Here is a 24,235-nt window from a genome sequence, read left to right as displayed (position 1 = left end):
ACCTAACTCCATTCAAATTTGCTGAAATTCCAAAGCCACTCAAGTATTTTATTTAGCTTGTATTAGGTATGTCACTCTCAAACACACCAACTCCTAAAATAATAAGAAAATTGAGTCCAAGTTAAATGAATTTTGAAAAAGAAAGATAACTCTGAAGACATATATATGCCTGACAAAAAGTGCTCATTTTTCTTTTTGGCAAAGTATGCTTAATAAAAACAAAATAAAAGTCCAGTCATTTACCCACCAGTGCTATCTTCCTTATATCAATACAAATAGGCATCCTGAGATATGATTGTAATTTTTGTGTATGCATAAAGTGCTATGACATCATCTATGTCTAAGCAGCATTTCTCAAAGAGAATTTGCTCCATTGGTACACAGTAAAAGTACAGGATACAAAATAAGCCACATTTTATTAAATACTTTATCTAAGACCAAATCACATCTCTTCTACAAATCTGTTCTTGATTCCTTCCTTCCATCTAGACATTCACTCATTTCTCATGTTTTATCTTTGAAGAGAATCCACTGCAACTTATCTCCAGTGGTTAGCATCTTTTCATGAAGTATTGTAGTGATCTGAGTGTGTCTTCTTCTGTGTTTGGTTCATGACATGCATCCTCACATGGTTTTACACTTCAGAATTCTGTAAGGGGTATTTCTCATAGCTGTTGCCCAAGGGACACTTCAGAAGTCCTTGATCTTTAATTTTAGGCTGCTATTCCACATTGCTAGTATAGATTTTGATAGCTTTTAATGTTTCTCAGGAATAAACCATATGAAATGGTTCAGCAGATAAAGGTGCTTGACAACTTGAGTTCAGTACCCAGAACCCACATGATAGAAAGAGAAAACCAGTTAGTTCTCTCTGATATCTACAGACATAATATGTTTCACACATGCGCATGAATATACACATAAACGTACACACACACACACACACACACACACACACAATCAACCAATTTTTAACATTTAAATTAAATTTCATGAGTTACAGAACATTATTCTAATGCTTGTTGCCAGAAATATTGACATATTGGGAAAGTATTCAAATGGTTAAATGTAAACCAAAGAAAGACTCATTTAGAAACATCCTAGAACATAGCTACTAACTATCTCCTTGCCAAAGAAGTGAATCTCCATAAGATGTGCTTACCATGGCGTTCACATTTGTATGATCCCCTTTCCTATTCCAAATCTGAACACAGGATATTGGCAAATTTAGTCCTACACCAGGGGCCAGGTTTCTCAGATCAGCAGCCTTGTATTTCCCATGCAAGAGCAAGCTGTTGCTACCATAACCAGGTCCCAGAGAGGCTTGATAGAGATATGTCTGAGAAAGTCTCTCAACTGTGGTGACATCTATTGTGGCTGATGTCACACAAGAACTAGAAGCCATCGTCCTCTCAAGTCTCACACTTTCTGGAGAATGACAGAAGTTCTGAGAGCAACAAGCTGGGCTCTGGTTCAACTTGATACACACAAAGAAAAACAAGCACCCCAGAAATAAAAGGGAAATGCAGACCAGGGCTATTACCAAATACAAGTTCCGGGCAGAAAGCTGTGTTCTTGGTTCCCAGATATCTTCAAAGTCTGGAATGACCTGAGGAGCACCGTTGCTCAACAGTACACCCAGAATAACAGAGGAGGAAAGCGGAGGCTCTCCGTGGTCCTGAACCACTATCACCACGCTCTGCTTGATGGCATCAGTAGGAAAAACTAACCGCGCAGTACGCAGTTCTCCTGTGTTAGCTGAAATTCTGAAAAGACTAGAGTCAGAAGCCTGAGAGATGTGGTAGGAGAGCCAGGCATTGGAACCGCTGTCTGCATCCTCTGCTACCACTTTTGTGACCAGGTGTCCACCTCGGGCAGAGCGGGGCACTCTTTCCACTGGGCTAGAGCCATTTCTAGGCAATGGAAACAAGATGTCTGGCGCATTGTCATTCCTGTCTATCACAAACAAGTTAACAGTCACTGTTGCACTTCTGGAAGGAGAGCCACCATCTCGGCCTTCCACTTGGAAGTGAAACCCCCTGAGCTGCTCAAAGTCAAAGGAAGTTTTGGCAGTGATAACACCACTGGTTGGTTCCACTGCCACCAAGCTGGAGGAAACTGGCATCCCTTCAGAAATGACATCCAACAGCTCATACAAGACAAGGCCATTCTCCCCCAGGTCTGGGTCCTGGGCGAACACACTGCCTAAAGAGACTCCGGGACTATTGTTTTCAGCCACAAAAAGTTCCTGTTGTGGTTGAGGAAAGTTTGGTGTGTTATCATTCACATCTGCAACTGACACAGTGAGTGTCCTTTGGGTGCTTAATGGGGGCGAGCCACCGTCAGAAGCAGCAATTAGGATCTGATATTCACTTGCTTGCTCCCGATCCAGGGGCCCATCGGTCAGCAATCTGTAGTAGCTATCAAAGGAAGCCTTCAACTGAAAGGGGCCTTTGCTGGACATGCTACACGTGACCTTACCATTGGAACCAAGGTCCTCATCCGTTACACTAAGGAGAGCAATTACTGTTCCAGGAGCTGCATCCTCGAGTACTGAGCTGCAGAAGGTCATGAGGTCCATCTGGGGAGCATGGTCATTCACGTCAGTCACCTCCACAAGCAATTTAGTAGTGCTAGCTAGACTAAAAGCACCTTCATCTCTTGCTTCAACAAATGCTTCCAACAGCGTTTCTGGTGGACCTAGTGAAGCAGCTACCTGGACCTTCCCACTTTTAGGATGTACATGAAAGAGGTGCCTCAGCTCTGCTGGTGTGCTATTGCTTAAGGAGTAGCAGACTTCTCCATTGGATCCTTCATCCGGATCCAAGGCTTGAACGTGGAATAACACAGTTCCATTGGGTACCGTCTCTGGAACCTTGGTACTGTATATGGAGTGCTCAAATACAGGTGCATTGTCGTTGGTGTCCACCACAGTAATAGTGACTTGAGCAGCTCCAGAGCGTGCAGGCAGGCCACCGTCCTGAGCAGTGAGCACCAGCAGGTGGGTGACCCGCTGCTCTCGATCCAGAGCTTTCTCCAGCACCAACTCTGGGTATTTGCTACCATCGCCCCGCGACCCCATGTCCAGGCGAAAGTGCTGGCTAGTGCTTAGGCTGTAACTTAGCGCCCCATTGCTTCCCTCATCCGCATCTTGGGCACTAGGAAGAGTGAACCGGGCTCCTGGTGGCAGGAACTCCGGGATGTGCAGGTGCACATCTCCAGCAGGGAAAAGGGGTGAGTTGTCGTTGGTGTCTAGGAGGTGGACGCGCATTTTGTGCAGTTCCAGAGGGTCCTCAAACATTAGCTCGTATGTTAGGATGCAAGCAGCTTTGGCCCGGCACAGCCGCTCGCGGTCCGCTGGCTCTTGAACCACCAAACTACCGCTGCCCAGGTCCACCCCGAAGTAGGGCTCTCTGTGGTTGGAAAGGAAGCGAAAGTTCCGCAAGGACAGAGCAGCTGCTGACAGTTTCAAGTCCGAAACGATATTGCCTACAGTAACTCCGGGTTCAGTCTCCTCGAACACCGAGTACTCCAGCTGTCCCGCTGCAGCACCACAAGAGACCCACCAACACAGAACAGCCATCCCCCAGCCCACCATCCTCCTTTTCGGCGTCTACGCTCCAACTGTGGCGACCAGGAACCATGCTCCGAACTCCTGGAGAAAAGGAGCCTGTAAACCGCGCGAGCTGTTCCGCCCTGCTTGCCCTGCAAGCTCCAAGTGCTACAGCCACTAGCGTTCCGCCCGGGCTAAGCTGATGGGGTGTGCTAGGTGCGGAGGAGCGCAGCGCCGCCTAGGGTTACAGAAGTAAACTGCACGGGTGGGGAGGCACAGTCTCTGCTCGCCGGAGATTGGGGTTCTTCCTGTGCCTGGCTCTGGCCACTAATGCAGGTCTGGACCTGAAATATACTGGAGGAACTGACACGCCTCCTGCTAGTGGCGTTTTCTAGGTAAACTCCTGGTGACTGTTGGGCTTTTGGCCGGCTTCTGATGGTTCAATATGTGGTGACAAGGCGGGTCTCTGGGAACCAACACTTTCTCTAGATTCAGCATTTTGGGGGACCAACTCTCTACATTCATCTTTTTGGAGGCTACGGAGCGGGCGTGAATAAGGTTCTGTGTTCCTAGTTTTCAGCGAACCTGCTTTTTCTTCCCCTGGGAGTAACTACCCGCCCTTTCTTTTTCAAGCCACCCTAGACTCTCTGGAGAGAATAGCATGCCATCCACCAGTCAAAACTTAGAAGCAAAACCACAAGCTTGCCAACTGTCCCCAAAGAGGACCTACGACCATGTGGAGGAAAAGAAAGCACTGACTGGTGTTTTTCAGCACAGTGTGGCCAGGACTCAAAATTCATTCCCTGGAAATATTAGAAAGCAGCAAAAGGAAGTAGTTTTCACTTTCCACCTGATCTACAGAGAGAATAGTGATCAGTTTTACGAGAAGCATCTCTATTTAAAGAAAAAAACAAAACTCTACATGTTACTTAGCACCCTGCAATCAGCCTCTTTCTCTGAAGGGTGAGCTGAAAAGCAAAAGAATGATTTAATTAAATATTAAACACTAAATTGCTCATTCGAATCTTTCCTTTGATACCGTTGTTCACAGCCCCCAAGGATCAAAATTTGCAAGGCGAAACCTGAATGGGATCAAAACCAGAAGTTCCCACAGTCTTGTATTTTATTCTCATAGAGCTATCTGAAACTAGAGGCGATTTTCAAATGTGAATGACTGCACGTGTATGTTAATCACATAATTCTCGCAACTTTTATGTATGTGTGAAACATTCTGTTTTTAATTTGCTGATTTAAATGGACAACTTCCACATTCTCTTCTTAAGACCAAAAGTGGAATTACTAGCTGCAACGTTCCACTAAAATACCAATTATCCCCCTGGGCATCACAGGCGGATTCTGTATCTCATCAGGGACCTGGAAATAATGGGAAGCAGCAGAGCACAGTGGAAATGTGTCCTCACTGGTTTGCTTTACCGTCAAAGCAACTTTACCAAATTTGAGACCAAAAGCAAAGCAAGATGCACACCACGGTGTAGACGTCACTAACAGACTTTAACAGGTGTGAAAAACAGGCCATTAAACCGAATTCGTTCCTCACCAAACTTCCAGAACACAGTGATCAATCTGTTCATCTGCCAGGGGGTAGGATTTGCACTTTCTCCTCTTAGCTTAGCCTAGGGAGGCTGCCTGCTGAATGGTACAGGCATAGTTTTTTCCATTTCCCCACATATCCACAGCAGAATAAATACATCTGGAAAGTGGTGTGCATTTTAGAAGTCCTCTTTAGTTTTGGACCTGAAGTCAAACCCACAATTACATCAGGGTTAGAAATGTTGGAGGATGGTGTGTGGGGTGTAAACTAAGATTTAAGGAAAAGAAAAATTACAGAGAGAATTGGCATGGGAAATCTTCACAAAAATCATAGCCAACATAACATTTTTTAGATTTTCTTTTTGTTGTCTCCCTGTTTTTAACTGTCATTGACAGCCACTTTTAAAGGATCTCATTTGAGTCATGAAAAGACAGATAGCTCCTGATAGCCATCCCCACCATACACCTTCCAAACTCTCCCCATGACACTGCATTTTTCTTCAAGTAAACTGGAATTTATAGAAAAGCAATGGTTAACAGAAAGGTTAGTTTAATGATGAAGGCCAAATATATCTGCCCCTCTAAATGTTTAGATTTTTAAAAAATTTTACGTGTATGGGAGTTTTTTCTGTGTGTATGTCTTTAAATCACATGCATGTCTGGTACCTGCAAAGGCCAGAAGAGGGCATTGGATCACCAGAGAGTCTACATGGGTAATGGAAGTGAAACCCAGGTCCTCTGGAAGACCAGCAGTGCTCTTAATCATTGAGTCATCTCTCCAGCCCTTATATTTGCCTTTTTGATAGCACAGCCAAATGAACATCAAATCCTTAAATGAAAAAATTTTCGCTTTAGCAAAATTTTTAAAATGTTCTCCACACTTTCTCCTAATCAAAGTATTTTCAAGGTTTGGTTTAATTGAAAGTATAACCTAAAGTGGAAAAAGAAAGCAAAATAACAAAGGGAAACAAAGCATAATTTTGATTTTTTTTCTTGAACTCTAATACTAATTACTAATACAAATCCCCCACTTTAACTTTTTCTTTGGTCATAAGTTCAGAAGATTGATAACCACTTTACATGAGCTTCTCTTAAGTGTTTTCAAACCAAACGAGAAACCAGTAAACCTATTATCCTCCAAAGAGCTCACCCAGAAGACTTACTATACTTTACACAAAAGCTTCCTAATGTTTTGAATTGTACCCTGGAAGTATTTTAGGTGTTATGGAAATTAACAGATAAAGCATCACTTTCACATTAAGTAAATTTTAATCCTGTAAAAGAGCTTAAGCGCCCAAATCAAGTCTAGTAGAGTAAGAAATATGGCCATAGAAATCTGCATAATATAACTTTGTTTCTCAGATTTTAACTAAGTCTCAGACCCAAAGTAAAAGGCTAAACACTCTGAATGAATACCGCCATCTCACATCATCTGTTTTATTAAAACGTTTTACCTCTGAATATTTAACAAGTAGCAGCATGATTCTATTTTCTATTTTTAGAAATTCATTAACTACCCCCAAAGAACTACTGCCTTAATAATGGCTTATACTAAAGACAAAATTCAACCTATGTTAAATGGAGGCAAAGCCATGGGTGTCAGAATAAAAGGAAGTGGGGAGTTTGATTGTTATTTTGTTAACATTATTACAATATTTACTGATCACGGGTATACATTGGGGCTGAACATGACTGAGTCCTATCTAAAGGATACCCCTTCCCTTTCTAGATTTTATTTTCTTATCTCTAAAACTGCAATGTTTGAATAATGACCATTGAATCTATCCCCCAAAACTTTAACCAAATGTTCTGTTATACGTTTTGAACATGTTGCATACATTTGCAAGTATTCACCTCTGTGAGCTATACATGGGTCTGTGTCTATCCTTGCTTCTGGCTTCAGAGTCTATTAAGAATAATACTGTGAGGAGCAGTTAAGAGCACTGACTGCTCTTCCAGAGGTCCTGAGTTCAATTCCCAGCAACAACATGATGGCTCACAACCATCTGTAATGGGATCTTATGCCCTCTTCTGGTGTGTCTGAAGATAGCAACACTGTACTCATACATAAAACAAATAAATTTTAAAAATTAAAAAAAGAAAACTTTTTACCAATAACAAATCACTGTAAAATTTAAACTTCTACTCCAAAAAGCTGGCTTTTTATATTATATCTTCTCAAATGCCTCAAAACTTCCTTTATGAATCTGCACTGTAACTTTACTCTGTATGTGCTTATTTGCATAATTATACAGCAATTATCAGAATATTTTATATATGTATAACTATATTATACATATATATAATTTTTATTTTACTTTGAAAATATGCCCCTCAGAAGTAGTCAACCAGCTGAAAAGTTAAACAAAGCACAAGCCCCTTAGTTCTGGATATTGTATTATGATCTTATATCCCAAAATTGCAGTTTCACTATTAGGGTGAACCATTCTTACTGTCTATCTGCTGTCCTGAAATCAACCTAAATATTCTTGAAAGTCAAATTCCAATTCTTTTTTCTCAAAATCTAATCCTTCTTTTTTGTTTTTCATTTGTTTGTTTGTTTGAGAGAATCTCTCTGTGTAGCTCTGGCTGTCACGAAACCCATGATATGGACCAGGGTGTCTCAAACTCATAGATCCTCCTGCTTCTTCTTTCTGAGTGCTGGAATCAAAGTGTATACCACAAACCTTAGCTTCCCCTTTCCTCCTGAATAATGCCTTTGTATTTCTCTTTACTATGTATTTCATTTATTTAAGGACATTCACTGAGGATACATTAGTTGTCCTCTTCCTGCTTCAAAGCTACACTTTTAAGTCTGTTGAATTTGTTATTTCCTTGAAGTTATTTCTCAATTCCCACATATTTTCAACCTTATCCCACATTGCTTTTCCACTTTGCTTTTGTCTTCATGTTTTCTTCTTTGCTTCTTTGCTTTTTAAATACTGGTATCAATCACAGGGCTCACACACACAGGCAATGAAGAAGTGCTCCACTGAACCTCTCCCAACCCTCTCCCCTGGCTATACGACATCAGGGGCTAGCTGGTCACTGCTTTGCCATTTTTGATGTAGCCTTAATTTCTGTATTTCTTTTCCTATTTCATGAACTATTCCAGCTCAATTTTCATGTCATAGTTCTTGAAACTCTAGGCTGAAATGGAAATTTCTGTTTCCTTGGAAACTCAGTTGTGTCATATGGTGTTTTTATGGAAGCTGTCTTGTGAGAAGATGTTTCACTGAAGCAGACACGTGAAAGGGTGTGTGATGTTTTGTTGAAATGGATGCTTGAGAGGGTAAATAATGTTTGAAGAGAGTATAAATTGAATCCCATAAAGAGTGAGAGGTCACTTTTGCATTGAAACCCTTTACTATCCTTCTCTGGCCTTTGATGGTCTTCCCTGGCCAAGCAAGTCTTTCCTGGTCTTCACCAACCACTTCTGCTTACTAGAGATGATTCTGCAGAGCCTCGTGGCTTCTTCTGGATTGGGCTGCTGCTAATGATCATGTTTGGTGTTTGGTATTGCACTGAGATGCTGGTACACTGACAATAAAAAGTTAAATCACTCCAAAGAACTACTTCTAAACATGCCCATAACCCCCTTTCCTGTAACTTTCTTCTTTCCCTACCTCTGGTTGGTAGGCTACAGGGTAGGTTAAAGCATTCTAGAAATGTAATTAAAGTAGTTTTAGAGAAAAAAAAAATCTAACCCCACACTAGACCACATCCAAGATTTTTATCCTCTAACGCCATAGAAATTAAGTTTTGTGAAGAGAATGAGAGAATTTGATACATTTGATAAGAGATGAAAAAACTCAACTCTAGTAATTTTAAAAGCTAATTAAAAGTGATTAAGGGAGACCCAGTTCAGTCATTAAGCACTCACCTAGTATATCAAAGGTCTAAAGTATGATCCTACCAGAACTCTCAAAAAAGAAACAAGCTTATCAGACACTTTTCAAGAAAAGATATATGAATGACTAACAGGTATATAAAAAGTGCTCAAAATCAACTATCACTAAATAAATAAAAATTTAAAAAATAATAGGATATCTTGCACCAGCTAGAATTATTATTGTCAGGTGAAGTATTTATATGAAGGTCAAAAAGTAAGAATCCTTTTATTACACTATTGGTAAAAATGTAAATTAATGCAATCATTAAGAAAAAGTTTATGAAAGATCCTCAAACATTAAACCTCAAAAAAAATTAAAAATAAGTAGGTAGAGCAATAGCTCAGAGGTTAAGCACACTGGATGCTCTTGCAGAGGACTGGTGTTGTGTTTCCAGCACTCACATAGTAGCTCAAAGCTCCCTGTGTGACTCCAATTCCTGGGAATCTGCCACCCTTTTATAATCTCTGTCATCACTACATGCCCATGATTCACAGATAAACATTCAAGCAAAATATTTATACACATAAAACATAAAATGAATAAATAAATCTTTCTAATTAAAAAATAAGACAAATGATATAGCAATCACACTACTGAGTATATACTTAGAGAAAATTAAGTATGTCAGTGAGATACCTGGTTCTGTGTTGCTGAAGCATTATCCAAACAAGTTAGAGTTGAAACTAAAAGCCTATCAAACAGTTAATGAATAGAGAAAAAGCAAATATGTTCCATGGGATTAAATTAAAGAATTCCATTTTATCCTGTATAACCCTAGTTGTCCCAGAAATTAGTGTATAACTCAGGCTGTTCTCCAACTCAAAGATCTGACTGGCTCTGACTTCCCAGTCCTGGGACAAAAGGCATGTACCACCACTACCCCACTCATCTTGTTATTTTTGCAAAACATAGATGAGCCTGAAGGTCATTAATAAAGCAGAAAAATAAACATCAGGTGCATTACAAAAGCTGAACAAATTCTCATGCCATGTTATTTCCCTTTCCTAGCTTCCCAGAACCTTAAGTCAAAATGAACAATTTTTTCTTAAAATATGCTGAGTCTTGGGTAGTTTTGTCACCATGACAAAATACCATGACTGCCAAGTAAGCAAATAATATTTTGACTCTACTACTAGAGGTGTCATTATCCTTCTCAAGAAAGTGATTTGACTAAGAAAATGTTTTTGATTTATGTGCATCATACTTTGAAAGTAAATATTTAAAGAAATTATATGAAATAAGATATTAAAATTTATTGTTGAGCTTTTCCACCTGGACCAGCAGAGAACATGGGGCACAGGCCTGGTGAGGTTGCTCAGTGAGTACCCAGAGTGCAGAGAGTGCTTGGAGGTGCTTGTGGAAAAGCTTCCTTTCTGGCTGACAGTAAGGCCTGGGGCTTTGTCAGAGGAAACCTGAATCTGCCTTGGAAAGACGGTACCTGAAGATCAGCTCCACAGGCACTCTTACACCTTGACCAGAGGTGAGGCTGACACATAGGCCCAGGGAGGGCACACCGAGTGTGCTCAGAGAGCAGAGAGTACCATGCTCTCTGGAAAAGGGTCCTTTATGGCCTAGAGAAAGAGCCAGGTCCGCCCCTAGTAGTACTCAGGACCTGGGTGCAGAGGACTAAGCTCCTAGAACAGCCTCAAAAGAGCTGACCCCACAAAGACAGAGCTGAGTCACTGCCTCCAGAAATCACTGCTTTCCCACAAAAGGCAGAACACTCAGAAGCAATTTTCTTCCTGAACCCATGGGCCCTCAGATCCACAGGAGAGACAGGTGCCAGTCACTGACAACAAGACCATGTATAATTACAGATAACAAGATGGCAAGAGGAAAACCAAAGAACTTAAGCAATGGAAACCAAAACAATCTGGCAACATCAGAACCCAGCTCTCCCATCACAGGAAATAGTGGATTGCCAAACACTCCAGAAAAACAAGACTCAGACTTGAAATCATACTTCACAATAATGATGGAGATCTTGGAGAAGCATGTGAATAACTCTCTTAAACAATCACAGGAGAACACATAAATCAATAAAAGCTCTTAAGGAAGAGACACAAAAATCACTCAAAGAACTACAGGAAAACACAAACAGGCAAGAGAATTGAAAATTGAAATAGAACCAATAAATAAAACACAAAAAGAGACAACCCTGGAGATAGAAAACCTAAAAAAGAAATCAGGAGTCACAGATGCAAGCATCTCCAACAGACTACAAGAAATGAAAGAGAAAAATCTCAGGGGCCGAAGACAACATAGAAAACATAGACAAAAGTTTTTGGAGAAGATGCAAAAACCAAAAAGCTTCTAACCCAAAACGTCCAGGAGATCCAGGACACAATTAGAAGACCAAACCTAACGATAATAGAAATAGAAGATGGCAAAGAGTATTCACTAAAGGCACAGTAAATATCTTCAACAAAATTATAGAAGAAAATGTCCCTACCCTTAAGAATGAGATGACCATGAGCATAAAAGAATCCTAAAGAACCCCAAATAGATTAGACCAGAAAAGAAATTCTTTCTGACAATAGTCAAAACACCACGTGTTCAAAACAACAAAAAATACTAAAAGCAGTAAGGGAAAATAGACATGTAACATATAAAGGCAGACTAATCAGAATTACACCTGACTTCTTAACAAAGACTATGAAAACTAGAAGATCCTAGACAGACATTATACAGTCTCTATGAGAACACAAATGTCATCCCAGGTTACTATATCCAGCAAAACTCTCATTTACCATAGATGGAGAAACCAAAATATTCCAGGGCAAAATAAAATTTATACAATATCTGAACACAAATCTAGTCCTATAAAGAATAATAGACAGAAAACCCAACACAAGGAAGAAAACAACACCCTAAAAAAAGCAAGAAAATAACTAAGCAAGAAAACCAAAAGAAGAAATACACACATAGTTCTACCTCTAACAGCAAAAATATCAGGAAACAACAATCACTATTCCTTAGTATCTGTTAACATCAATGGACTGAATTCCCCCAAAAAAGAGACATAGACTATCAGAATGGATACATAAACAGAATCCAGCATTTTGCTGCATACATAAAACTCATCTCTGAGACAAAAACAGACACTATCTCAGAGTAAAAGGCTTCCAAACAAACCTAGGAAAAAGACTAGGAGTCATAGACACAAGCATCACCAACAGAATACAAGATATAGAAGGCATAATTTCAGGGGCAGAAAATACCATAGAAAACAATAACACAAAAGTAAATAAAATGCAAAACACAAAAAAGCACCTAACCCAAACATCCAGGAAATCCAGGACACAATGAGAAGATCAAACCTGAGCATAACACCTAAAAGAGACAGAAGATTCACAACTTAAGGGGTCAGTAAATATCTTCAACTAAATTGTATTAGAAATTATACAAGAAGCCAACAGAACTCCAAATAAATTGGACCAGAAAAGAAATTCCTCCCAGCACATATTAGTCAAAATACCAAATACACAGAACAAATAAAGAATATTAAAGCAGTAAGGGGAAAAGATCAAGTAACATATAAAGGCAGATCTAACAGAATGAAATCAGATTTCACACCAGAAACTATGAAAGCAAGAAGATCCTAGGCAGATGTCATACAGATCCTAAGAGAACACAAATATCAGCCCAGGCTACTATATCCAGCAAAAGTCTCAATTACCATGGATGGAGAAACTAAGATGTGCCATGACAAAACCAAATTTATACAATATATTTCCATGAATACAGCTCTACAAAGTATAATAGATGGAAGATTCCAACACAAGGAAGGAAACTACACCATAAAAACGAAAGAAAGTTGTCTTCTTTCAACTAACCCAAAAACAGATAGGCATACAAACATAATTCCACCTCTGAAAACAAAAATAACAGGAAACCACAATCATTGGTCCCTAATATCTCTCAACATGAATAAATTCACCCCCCCAAAAAAAACATAGAATACCAGACATAAAGAGGACCCAGCATTCTGTTGCACACAGGAAACACACCTCACTGACAAAGCCAGAAAATACCTCATAGTAAGAGGCTGGAAAAAAATTTTCCAAGGAAATGGTTCTAAGAAACAAAGTAAAGTAGCCATTCTAATATTGAATGAAACCAACTTTCAACCAAAGTTATCAAAAAAGATAAGGAAGGATACTTAATACTCATCAGGAAAAAATTTTACCAAGATGAACTCTCCATATTGATATCTATGCTCCAAATGCAAGGTCACCTACATTCATAAAAGAGAACTTACTAAAGCTGAAAGCAGGCTCAGAACAACCACCACCAGGAAGAGTGGAGACCCAGACACATAGGACTGAGGATAACCGAGTGAGAACAGATTCTGACTAGCCAGGGGTCAGAGAGATCTCAGCAGAGCACACGGAAAGTGTGGGCCTGCCCGGCTTGATCCAGGAATCCAGAAACCCGGTGGTATTGGGCCCTCTGTTCCCAGTCGGGAACTTCTGGGGTGCACAACAGGCACTCGGAACATATGCCACCAGGAAGAGTGGGGACGCAGACACACAGGACCTAGAAAAACCGGGTAAGAATGGATTCCGACTAGCCAGGGTTCACAGAGACCTCAGAGAAGCAGGCAGAAAGTGTGTGCCTGCCTGGCTTGATCCGGGAATCCAGGAACATGGCGGCATTGGGCCCTCTGCTCCCAGTCGACAGATTCCGGGGTGCACAACAGGCGCTTGGACCATCCACCACCAGAAACAGCAGAGACCAGGGACACTGGCCAGGTACAAGAAAAAGGCAAGAACCAATCACTGACAATAAGATGGCAAGAAGAAAGTGAAAAAACATACCCCAGGGAAACCAAGACAACCTGGCAACACTAGAACCCAGCTCTCCCATCAAAACAAACAGCGGAATGCCAAACACTCCAGAGAAAGAAGATTCAGACACGAATCCTACATCAAGATGATGATAGAGATCCTTAAAATAGAACAGGAGGAAAAGCAAAAAGAATTAAAAGCTTTTAAAGAAGAAACAAGAAAAACACTCAAAGAACTCAAAGAACTAGAAGAAAACAGAACCAAAAAGATGAAGGAATGGAAGAAGGAACGTAAAAAGAAATGGACACAATGAAAAAAACACTAAAAGAGACAACCCTAGAGGTAGAAAACCTAAAAAAGAAATCAGGAGTCACAGATGCAAGCATTTCCAACAGACTACAAAAGATGGAAGAGAGAATCTCGGGGGCCAAAGACAACATTGAAAACATAGAAAAAAGTCAGAGAAGATGCAAAAACCAAAAAGCTCCTAACCCAAACTGTGCAGGAGATCCAGGACACAATGAGGAGACCGAACCTAAGGATAATAGGAATACAAGAGGGCAAAGAATATCAACTAAGAGGTAGAGTAAATATCTTCAACAAAATCCTGGAAGAGAACTTCCCTACCCTTAAAAATGAGATGACCACGAGCATAAAAGAAGCTTACAGAACTCCAAATAGGTGGACCAGAAAAGAAATTCCTCCCGACACATAATAGTCAAAACACTAAGTGCCCAAAGCAAAGAAAGAATACTAAAAGCAGTAAGGGGAAAAGGTCATGTAACATATAAAGGCAGACCAATCAGAATCACACCCAATTAAACAACACAGACTATGAAAGCTAGAAGAGCCTGGACAGACATCATGCAGACCCTAACAGAGCACAAGTGCCAGCCCAAGCTGCTATACCCAGCAAAACTATCAATCACCATAGATGGCGAGACGAAGATATCCCAAGACAAAACTAAATTCAGACAATATTTGAGCACAAACCCAGCACTACAATGAATTATATGTGGAAAACCCAATACAATGAGGGGAACCACCTCATAGTAAAAACAAGAAAACTTCTAAGCAAGAAAACCAAAAGACAAAAGACACAGGCACAATTCAACCTATCAAAGACACAATAGCAGGAAAGAGCAACCACTATTTCTTGATATCTATTAACATAAATAAACACAACTTCCCAATAAAAAAATATAGGCTATCAGACTGGATACACAAAACTCGACATTTTGCTGCATACAGGAAACTCATCTCAGAGACAAAGACAGACACTATCTCAGAATAAAAGGTTGGGAAAAAAACCTTCCAAACAAATGGCCCCAAGAAGCAAGTTGGAGTGGCCATTCTAAAACCGAATAAAGTAGATTTTCAACAAAAAGTTATCAAAAAAGATAAGGAAGGACACTTTTTACTCATTACAGGGGAAATCTGTCAGGAGGAACTCTCAATCCTTAAAATATATGCTCCAAATACAAAAGAACCCATATTCATAAAATAAACCCTACTAAAGCTCAAAAACCACATTTTACCCCACACAATAGTAGTGGGAGACTTTAACACCCAACTTTCATCAATGGATAGATCATGGAAACAGAAACTGAACAAGGACACTGTAAAACTAGCAGAGACTATGAACCAACTGGAATTAATAGATATCTATAGAACATATCATCCTAAAAAAAAAGAATACAATTTTTTCATAGCACCTCATGGCACCTTTTTGAAAATTGACCACATAATTGGACACAGAATGAGCCTCAATCAATACAAGAAATTCAAAATACTCCCATACATCCTTTCAGATTACCACGGTCTAAGGCTGGTCTTTAATAACAACAAAGACAACAAAAAGCCCATATATGCATGGAAAATAAACAATGCTTTATTAACCTATAGCAGGGTGAAAAAAGAAATAAAGAAAGAAATTAATCATTTTCTAGAATTCAATGAAAATGAAAACACAACATACCCAAAACTATGGGATGCAATAAAAGCAGTACTGAGAGGAAAACTCATACCTCTGAGTGCTTCCAAAAAGAAACTGGAGAGAGCATACACTAGCAACCTGACTGCATAGTTGAAAGTTCTAGAACAAAAAGAAGCAGATACACCCAAGAGGATTAGATGGCAAGAAAAATCAAACATAGGGCAGAAATAGACCAAATACAAACAAAAAGAACCATTGAAAGAATCAACGAAACCAAGATCTGGTTCTTGGAGAAAATTAACAAGATTGATAAACCCTTAGCCAGACTAAGTAGAGGTCAAGAGAGAGTAACAAAATTAACAAAATCAGAAAGGAAAGTGGAGAAATAATGACTGAAACTGGGGAAATTCAAGAAATTATCAGATCCTATACAAAAGCCTATACTCAATAAAGCTGGAAAATATGCAGGAAATGGATGAATTCCTAGATGGATACAAAATACCAAAGTTAAACCATGACCAGGTAAACCACCTAAATAATCCCATGACACCTAAAGAAATAGAAGCAGTCACCAAAAGCCTCCCAACCAAAAAAAGCCCAGGTCCAGATGGGTTCAGTGCAGAGTTTTATCAAACATTTATTGACTGCATAATACCAATACTCTCCAAACTATTCCACAAAATAGAATCCAATGGAACACTACCAAACTCATTTTTGAGGCTACAATAACCCCCGTTTCTAAACCACACAAAGACCCTACAAGGAAAGAGAACTTCAGAACAATCTCACGTATGAACATTGATGCCAAAGTACTAAACAAAATCTTTGCAAAGCGATTCCAAAAACACATAAAAATGATCATTCACCATGATCAAGTAGGCTTCATCCCTGGGATGCAGGGATGGTTTAATGTAAGGAAATCCATCAATGTAATCCACCATATAAACAAAGAAAAATCCACATGGTTATCTAACTAGATGCTGAGAAAGCATTTGACAAAATCCAACACCACTTCATGTTAAAAGTATTGGAAAGAACAAGAATCCAAAGCTCATACCTAAACACAATAAAAGCAATATACAGCAACCCAACAGCCAACATCAAACTTAATGGTGGGAAACTTGAAGCAATCCCTCTAAAATCAGGGACAGGACAATACTTCTCACTCTCCCTCTACCTATACAACATAGTACTGGAAGTCCTGGCTGGAGCAATTAGACAGCAAAAAGATATTAAAGGAATACAAATTGAAAAGGGAGACGTAAAAACATCACTATTTGCATATGACATGATAATGTGCCTAAACAACCCCATAAATTCCACCAGAGAACTCCTACAGCTGATAAACAAGTTCAGCAAAGTGGCTAAATATAAAATTAACTCAAACAAATCAGTAGCCATCCTATATTCAAAGGACAAACATGTGGAGAAAGAAATTTTGGAAAAGAAACTCTTTACAATAGTCACAAAAACTATGAAATACCTTGCTGTGACTCTACCTAAGCAAGTGAAAGACCTGTATGACAAGAACTTCAAACCTCTAAAGAAGAAACTCATGGAAGATCTCAGAAAATGGAAAGATCTCCCATGCTCATGAATTGGAAGGATCGGCATTTTAAAAATGGCCATCTTACCAAAAGCAATCTACAGATTCAACTCAATCCCCACCAAAATTCCAACCCAGTTCTTCATTGAGTTGGAAAGAGCAATGTGCAATTTCATCTGGAATAACAAAAGACCTAGAATAGCGAAATCCATCCTCAACAACCAGAAAACATCTGCGGGAATCACTATCCCTGACCTCAACCTATATTACAAAGCAATTGTGCTGAAAACTGCATGGTACTGGTACAGAAATAGGCACGTGGATCAATGCAATAGAATAGAAGATCCAGAAATGAGCCCTCATGTATATGGTCACCTGATTTTTGACAAAGGAGCTGTAAACATTCAATGGAAAAAGGACAGCCTATTCAACAAATGGTGTTGGTCCAACTGGCACTCAGCATGCAGAAGAAAGAAAGTAGACCCTTTCTTATCTCCTTGTACAAAGCTCAAGTGTAAGTGGATCAAAGATCATCACATCAAACCAGGTACACTGAGACTATTAGATGAGAAAGTAGGGAAAACCTTAGACCTCATAGGCACAGGAGACCATTTCCTGAACCGAACTCCAATGGCTCGAGCTCTCAGGTCAAAGTTTGACAAATGGGACTTAATGAGATTGCAAAGTTTCTGTAAGGCTAAAGACACTGTCAAGAAAACAAAATGGCAGCCAACAGAGTTGGAAAAGATCTTTACCAACCTCATATCAGATAGAGGCCTAATATCCAATGTATACAAAGAACTCAAAAAGCTAGACACCAGAGAATTAAACAACCCTATTAAAAATTAGGTACAGACTTAAACAAAAAGTTCTTAGTCGAGAAATATCAAATGGCTGAGAAACATCTAAGGAAGTGCTCAACATACTTAGCCATCAGGGAAATGCAAATCAAAACAACCCTGAGATTCCACCTCACACCAGTCAGATTGGCCAAGATCCAAAACTCAAATGACAGCAGATGCTGGCGAGGCTGCGGAGAAAGAGGAACACTTCTCCACTGTTGGTGGGGTTGAAAGCTAATACAACCACTCTGGAAATCAGTCTGGCGATACCTCAGAAAATTGGATATAGTACTACCTGAAGACCCAGCTATTCCACTGCTGTGCATATACCCCAGAGACACTTTAATACACAACAAAGATATATGCACCACAATGTTCATAGCGGCTCTATTTATAATAGCCAGAAGCTGGAAGGAACCCAGATGTCCTTCAGAAGACGAATGGATACAAAAATTGTGGTACATATACACAATGGAATACTACTCAGCCACCAGAAACAATGACTTAACCAAATTCTTAAGAAAATGGCTGCATCTAGAGAATATCATCCTGAGTGAGATAACCCAGTCACAAAAGAACAGACATAATATGCAGTCACTGATAGTGGGATGCTAACCCCAGAGGCTTGCACTCCCCCAGAAACAACTCACAGACTGTATGAAGTCCAAGAAATAAAGAAAACAAAACAAAACAAAAAAATATTTACAAAACAAGAAAACTTTAACTATTTTCATGTTACACTTTATTTTACATGTACTTTATGCTCATTGTAACTATTAAGTTTTCAAGGCATACTATCAAACCTTGAAAAAAATCAAGTACTGACTAAAAAATATATTCATATAGTTTTATGTAAAAATAATGTTAAAATCTGAAAAATAAGTACTGACAAAAATGTATAATTTTAAGCAAAAAAATGTTTAAAATCTGTACATTTATCTTTGTTTTGTAAAATAAAGTTGTTTAAAAAAATAATCCTTTTCTATAAGCACTCCCAAGGTCTCTCTGTGCTCTGGGCACTTATGGTGTGACTCCACCAGGTCCATGTCCCAGTTGCTCTGCCAGTCCAGGTGGAAAAGTCCCTGTGTGTCTTGTCCACAAGCACATCCTCTCCAGGCAAATCCCAATTCCCATTGACAAAGGCCGGGCCCTCACTGTGGGCCTGAAATGACCCTTGTCCACAAACACCCCCAAGCACTCTTTGTGCTCTGGGTACTCAGGGTAGGACCTCACCAGGCCTGTGCCCCAGGTTCTCTGCTGGTACAGCTCAATAAATTTCAATCTTAATAGATTTCTAAATTGTATTAACAAGTACATTTCTCTGTAATAGAAGAAAATATTTTGGATATATATATATGTGTGTGTGTTATGTTTGACTTCTGTGGTAATAAAAGGAACACTCTGTTTAAAAAAATCAAGATGTTTCTTGCTGAGCTTAGTAATAATATTTAAAATAAAATTGTTTATCTTCCTAATAAAATTGTCTTGTACCATAGGTTGACACAGACTTCCATAAATTAACTTTTCCAAGTTTTCAAAGTCAAACAAATCTTTGTGTCCATTGGTGAAAATTATTTAATACTTGTAAATAATATTTTTCAGGAAACATTTACACAATTGGTATGGCATGTGGCCATTGAAAATAGATGACTAGTTGCTCTGTATTCATAATGTCTGTAAAAGATGAAAATTAATGTTTATAAAGTATAATGTGCTAACACTTGTTTTTGAGATAATCCCAAGATTCTAGAAAAAAATGAAGTTATGATTCATTGCAGGTAGGACTTTTTAGAGAGCATGGACTAAACAACTTGACAATGTTATCTTGAAAACACAGTTCTGAGTTAGGGATTGTATGTCTCTTAGTTTGTTGTGGCACGTGTGAAGTATAGCATGGCTGTACAGGTGGATAGATGTTATGTCCTGGACAGTTGTGTATTTTTACCTACCTCAAAACAGAAGTTGATGCTATTCCCCTCCTGCCTCACAAATCCTTCAGTTGGGTAATAAAATCACCCTTGGTTTATGAGCGAGCAAAGTTGACAAAGGAATACACTAATAGATTCTCCTGAGTCACTAGTAAACATTGTAGAGGCAACTGGCCAGTCAAGGCTGTGTTTTCAGAAACTAGTAAACTCCCATATTTTATCTGCTAAAAGCAGCCCCAGCAGTTCAAAGAACCCATCCCCAAAGTTCACTGTTTACATTTCCTGGACATACAGAAAATGTGTCTACTTATCAAGAACTCAGGTACCACACAAAACTTTGAGAAGTCACTCCATCCTTGCAATCTGAAATCATGAATGGAAAGTTCTTAGGAGCTGTTCTTCCTTTTGGAGTCATCTAATAATCAATTTTTTCACAGTGGTGCTAGCCATCACCTTGTTACAGGGAATTGTGACTAACCTCTGAGAAATAACTTCATGTCATTTCCATGTTGCCCTAAACTAATTCCTAAATAATCTGAAAGGCCATTTCAGGACCTTTTGGAAAAAGAACTATAGTTCATGTTTAAAAGAAGAGGTAATCATCTTAGTCTCTGGTTAGTTGAAGTGTCTGCTATGTAATAAAAACATGAACTGTCAAAAGCCTCTAGTTCTATCATATCAAATTAAAAGAGCAGTACAAAATCTAAGAGGGTGACCATTGTGAATAGAGTAACTCATCTCCATGTGTGACTTGACAAGATAAGTTTGGAGGTGATGCTTTTATTGTTTGGTATTTTAAGACTACCCACTCAGTCTCATTTCTGCTTCTTTACAAACCCTATCTAAAGTAACGGCTTCTGTGTTACTGTGACCATGATAGCACACAGGAGCAAAGTGGAGGTTTGTGGGGTGTTTGCTCTCCCTCTAGACATATTGGAGTTTCCCTAGAAACAGTTGGCAGGGACTCAAAGTTATGATGAACCAAGGAGCTGAGAAGGAGGCCAGAAGCTACAAAATTGGTAACATTTAACTTTGAAAGGCCCTCCCTAGAAACCTACTTCTGAGCAGGCCTTACCTCCAAGAATATGTTTTACATAAGCAGTGAGGAGCATGATTTGGGCTTCTACTCAGCTTTAATTTGAGAATATAAAGTGAGTAGGATAACAGTATTGTGGTCACTTAATATGTTGTGTACCTTCCTTACTATGGTGTGGTGGCTTCCAGTTGATTTAAAAATAATTACTCTTACTTATTTCAAATGAACTCAAAATGACATTAAAATAGACCATTAAGCTTAACAAAGGCAGGGAAGGAAAACCATTCAGAGGGTGTATGTACATGGTTCACCAAAATGATATTGGGGGTAGAAATAAGAAAAGGTAAAGATATAAGTATTGGGAGGTAATGTGAGTTATTGTAACATACTATGGGGCATAAAAACACTCAAGGTCGAGGTAATAGCCAGATACTACCTTTACAACTTTATTTGACAAGGAAAGTAGCCTGAAGCAAATGTGTAGAGATTGAGCATCTGTTACTAAGTGCTCAAACCTGGACTTTGTCAGTCTCTTTCAGCATCCTAAACTACTCACCGTAGGCTAAATACTGGGAAAGTGGTGTGCAGAGATTAAACTGTTTAAAAGAAATAAATGTTTAAGGTTTAAAAGTTGAAACAAGCTGTCACAGTAGCAAGATTTCTGTATAATAACCAAATGTTGAAACTGATCTGCAGGCCCAGAGTGATATGGAAAGATTGGAACTTGGAAATTTTAAGGTTAAAGAAATACTGAGAACACAGGACTGGCATGAGAAGGGATTTCAACTAGCCAGGGGGCAGAGAGATCACTGCTTGATCCAGGGATCCAGGAACCCGTTGGCATCTGGCCCTTTGTTCCCAACCGACAGCTTTCGGGGTGACAACAGGCATTCGGAACATCCCCACCAGGAAAGACAGAGACCCAGACAACACAGGACTGGCGAGAACCAGGTGAGAAGGGATTCCTATTAGCCAGAGGGCAGAGATATCTCAGTGGAACACGCAGAAAGTGTCCGCATGCCCACCAAGCAGGATCCAGGGATCCAGGAACCCGTTCGCATCAGGCCCTCCGTTCCCAGCCGACAGCATCCAAGGTGCACAACAGGCACTCGGAACATCTGCCACCAGGAAAGGCAGAGAACAAGGCAACACAGGATTGGCGAGAACCAGGTGAGAAGGGATTCCAACTAGTCAGGGAGCAGAGAGATATCAGCAGAACACTCGGAAAGTGTTCACCTGCCCGCCCACCTTGATCCAGGGATCCAGGAACCCACTAGCATCAGGCCCTCTTTTCCAGCTGAGAGCTTCCTGGGTGCACAACAGGCACTCGGAACATCCTCCACCAAGAACAGCGGAGATCCAGGGACACAGGCCAGGAAAAAGGGAAAGACAAGAACAAATCAATGACAACAAGATGGGAAGAGGAAAGCAAAAGAAAGTAACCCAGGGAAACCAAGACAATCTGGCAAAACTAGAACCCAGCTCTCCCATCACAACAAACAGCAGAATGCAAACACTCCAGAAAAAGAAGACTCAGACACTAAATCCTACCCTAAGATGTTAATAGACATCCTTAAACAAGAACTGAAGGAAAAGCATAAAGAATTAAAAGCTTTTAAATACGAAGCAAGAAAAACACTCAAAGAACTAGAAGAAAACAGAACCAAAGAGATGAAGGAATGGAAAAACAAATTTAAAACAGAAATAGACATAATAAAGAAAACACTAAAAGAGACAACCCTAGAGGTAGAAAACCTAAAAAAGAAATCAGGAGTCACTGATGCAAGCATTTCCAAAAGACTACAAGAAAAGAAAGAGAGAATATCAGGGCCAAAGAAAACATTGAAAACAGACAAAACAGTCAGAGAAGATGCAAAAACCAAAAAGCTCCTAACCCAAAATGTCCAGGAGATCCAGGACACAATGAGAAGACCAAACCTAAGGATAATAACAATTTAGAAGAGGGTGAAGAATAACAACTAAGAGGTACAGTAAATGCCTTCAGCAAAATTCTGGAAGAAAACTTCCCTACCCTTAAAAATGAGGTGATAACGAGCATAAAATAAGCCTACAAAACTCCAAATAGGTTGGACCAGAAAAGAAATTCCTGCCGACACTTAATACTCAAAACACCAAGTGTCCAAAGCAAAGAAAGAATATTAAAAGCAGTAAGGGAGAGCTGCCACCCGGAACTGCAGCTGGCTCATAGAGGCTGAGCAACTGGTGAGTGGGAGACCTAGGCTGCAGGGGAGCAGAGAGACCTCTGCGGAGTGCACAGGGAAAGTGCACATCCTAACTTGCCCTGCCCTGCCTTGTCCGATCCAGCGATTGGGAACAGAAAATTAGAACTTCTGTTTCCACCTGGAGGTGACTTCAGGACGCAGAGCAGAGCCTGAATCAGCTGCCACCCAGAACATGGGCTGCCGGGGACTAGAGAGATCTCTGTGGAGTGCACACGGAAAGTGTACCAGGGACACAAACCAGATACAAGGGGAAGGCAAGAACATATCACTGACAACAAAATGGCAAAATGGGAACAAAAAGTATATCCCAAGGAAACCAAGACAATCTAGCAACACCAGAACCCAGCTCTCCCATAATAGCAAACATCAGAATTCCAAACACTCCAGAAAAAGAAGACACAGACCTGAAATCATACCTCAAGATGCTGATAGAGATACTTAAACAAGAAAGGGAGGAAAAGCAAAAAGATTCAGAAGCTTTTAAAGAAGAAACAAGAAAAACACTCAAAGAACTCAAAGAACTAGAAGAAAACAGAACCAAAGAAATAAAGGAATGGAAGAGGGAAATTAAAAAAGAAATTGACACAATAAAGAAAATGCTAAAAGAGATAACCCTAGAGTCAGAACACCAAAAAAAGAAATCAGGAGTCACAGAATCAAGCATTTCCAATAGATTACAAGAGATTGAGGAGAGAATCTGGGGGCAGAAGACAACATTGTAAACATAGACAACAGCCAGAGAAGATGCAAAAAACAAAAAGCTCCTAACCCAAAATGTCCAGGAAATCCAAGACACAATGAGAAGATCGAACCTAAGGATAATAGGAATAGAAGAGGGAGAAGAGTATCAATTAAGAGGCACAGTAAATATCTTCAACAAAATCATAGAAGAAAACTTCCCTACCCTCAAGAATGAG

At 39.7% G+C, this 24,235-nt stretch overlaps 1 protein-coding gene across 10 annotated transcripts in view; it reads right to left on the bottom strand.

Moving 5' to 3' along the window:
• LOC308423481 (protocadherin alpha-9) overlaps positions 1-24,235 on the bottom strand; it is a gene marked incomplete at both ends in the record, with an annotated part of 218,243 nt that overhangs the window by 91,150 nt on the left and 102,858 nt on the right. The window contains one exon of one of the 10 annotated variants that reach the window (XM_080920170.1): positions 1,163-3,598. The exons of the other annotated variants lie outside the window; for them this stretch is intronic. Coding sequence (XP_080776296.1) covers positions 1,163-3,598 — 2,436 coding nt within the window. Of the gene's footprint in view, positions 1-1,162; positions 3,599-24,235 lie in introns of those variants that run through there. 10 annotated transcript variants of the gene reach the window in all.

The sequence above is a fragment of the Micromys minutus genome (assembly GCF_963924665.1).
Source record: "Micromys minutus genome assembly, chromosome: 8".
NCBI classification, from domain to species: Eukaryota; Metazoa; Chordata; class Mammalia; order Rodentia; family Muridae; genus Micromys; species Micromys minutus.
Note: the sequence above shows the minus strand (reverse complement) of the source record. Positions and strands in the feature narration are given on the sequence as shown.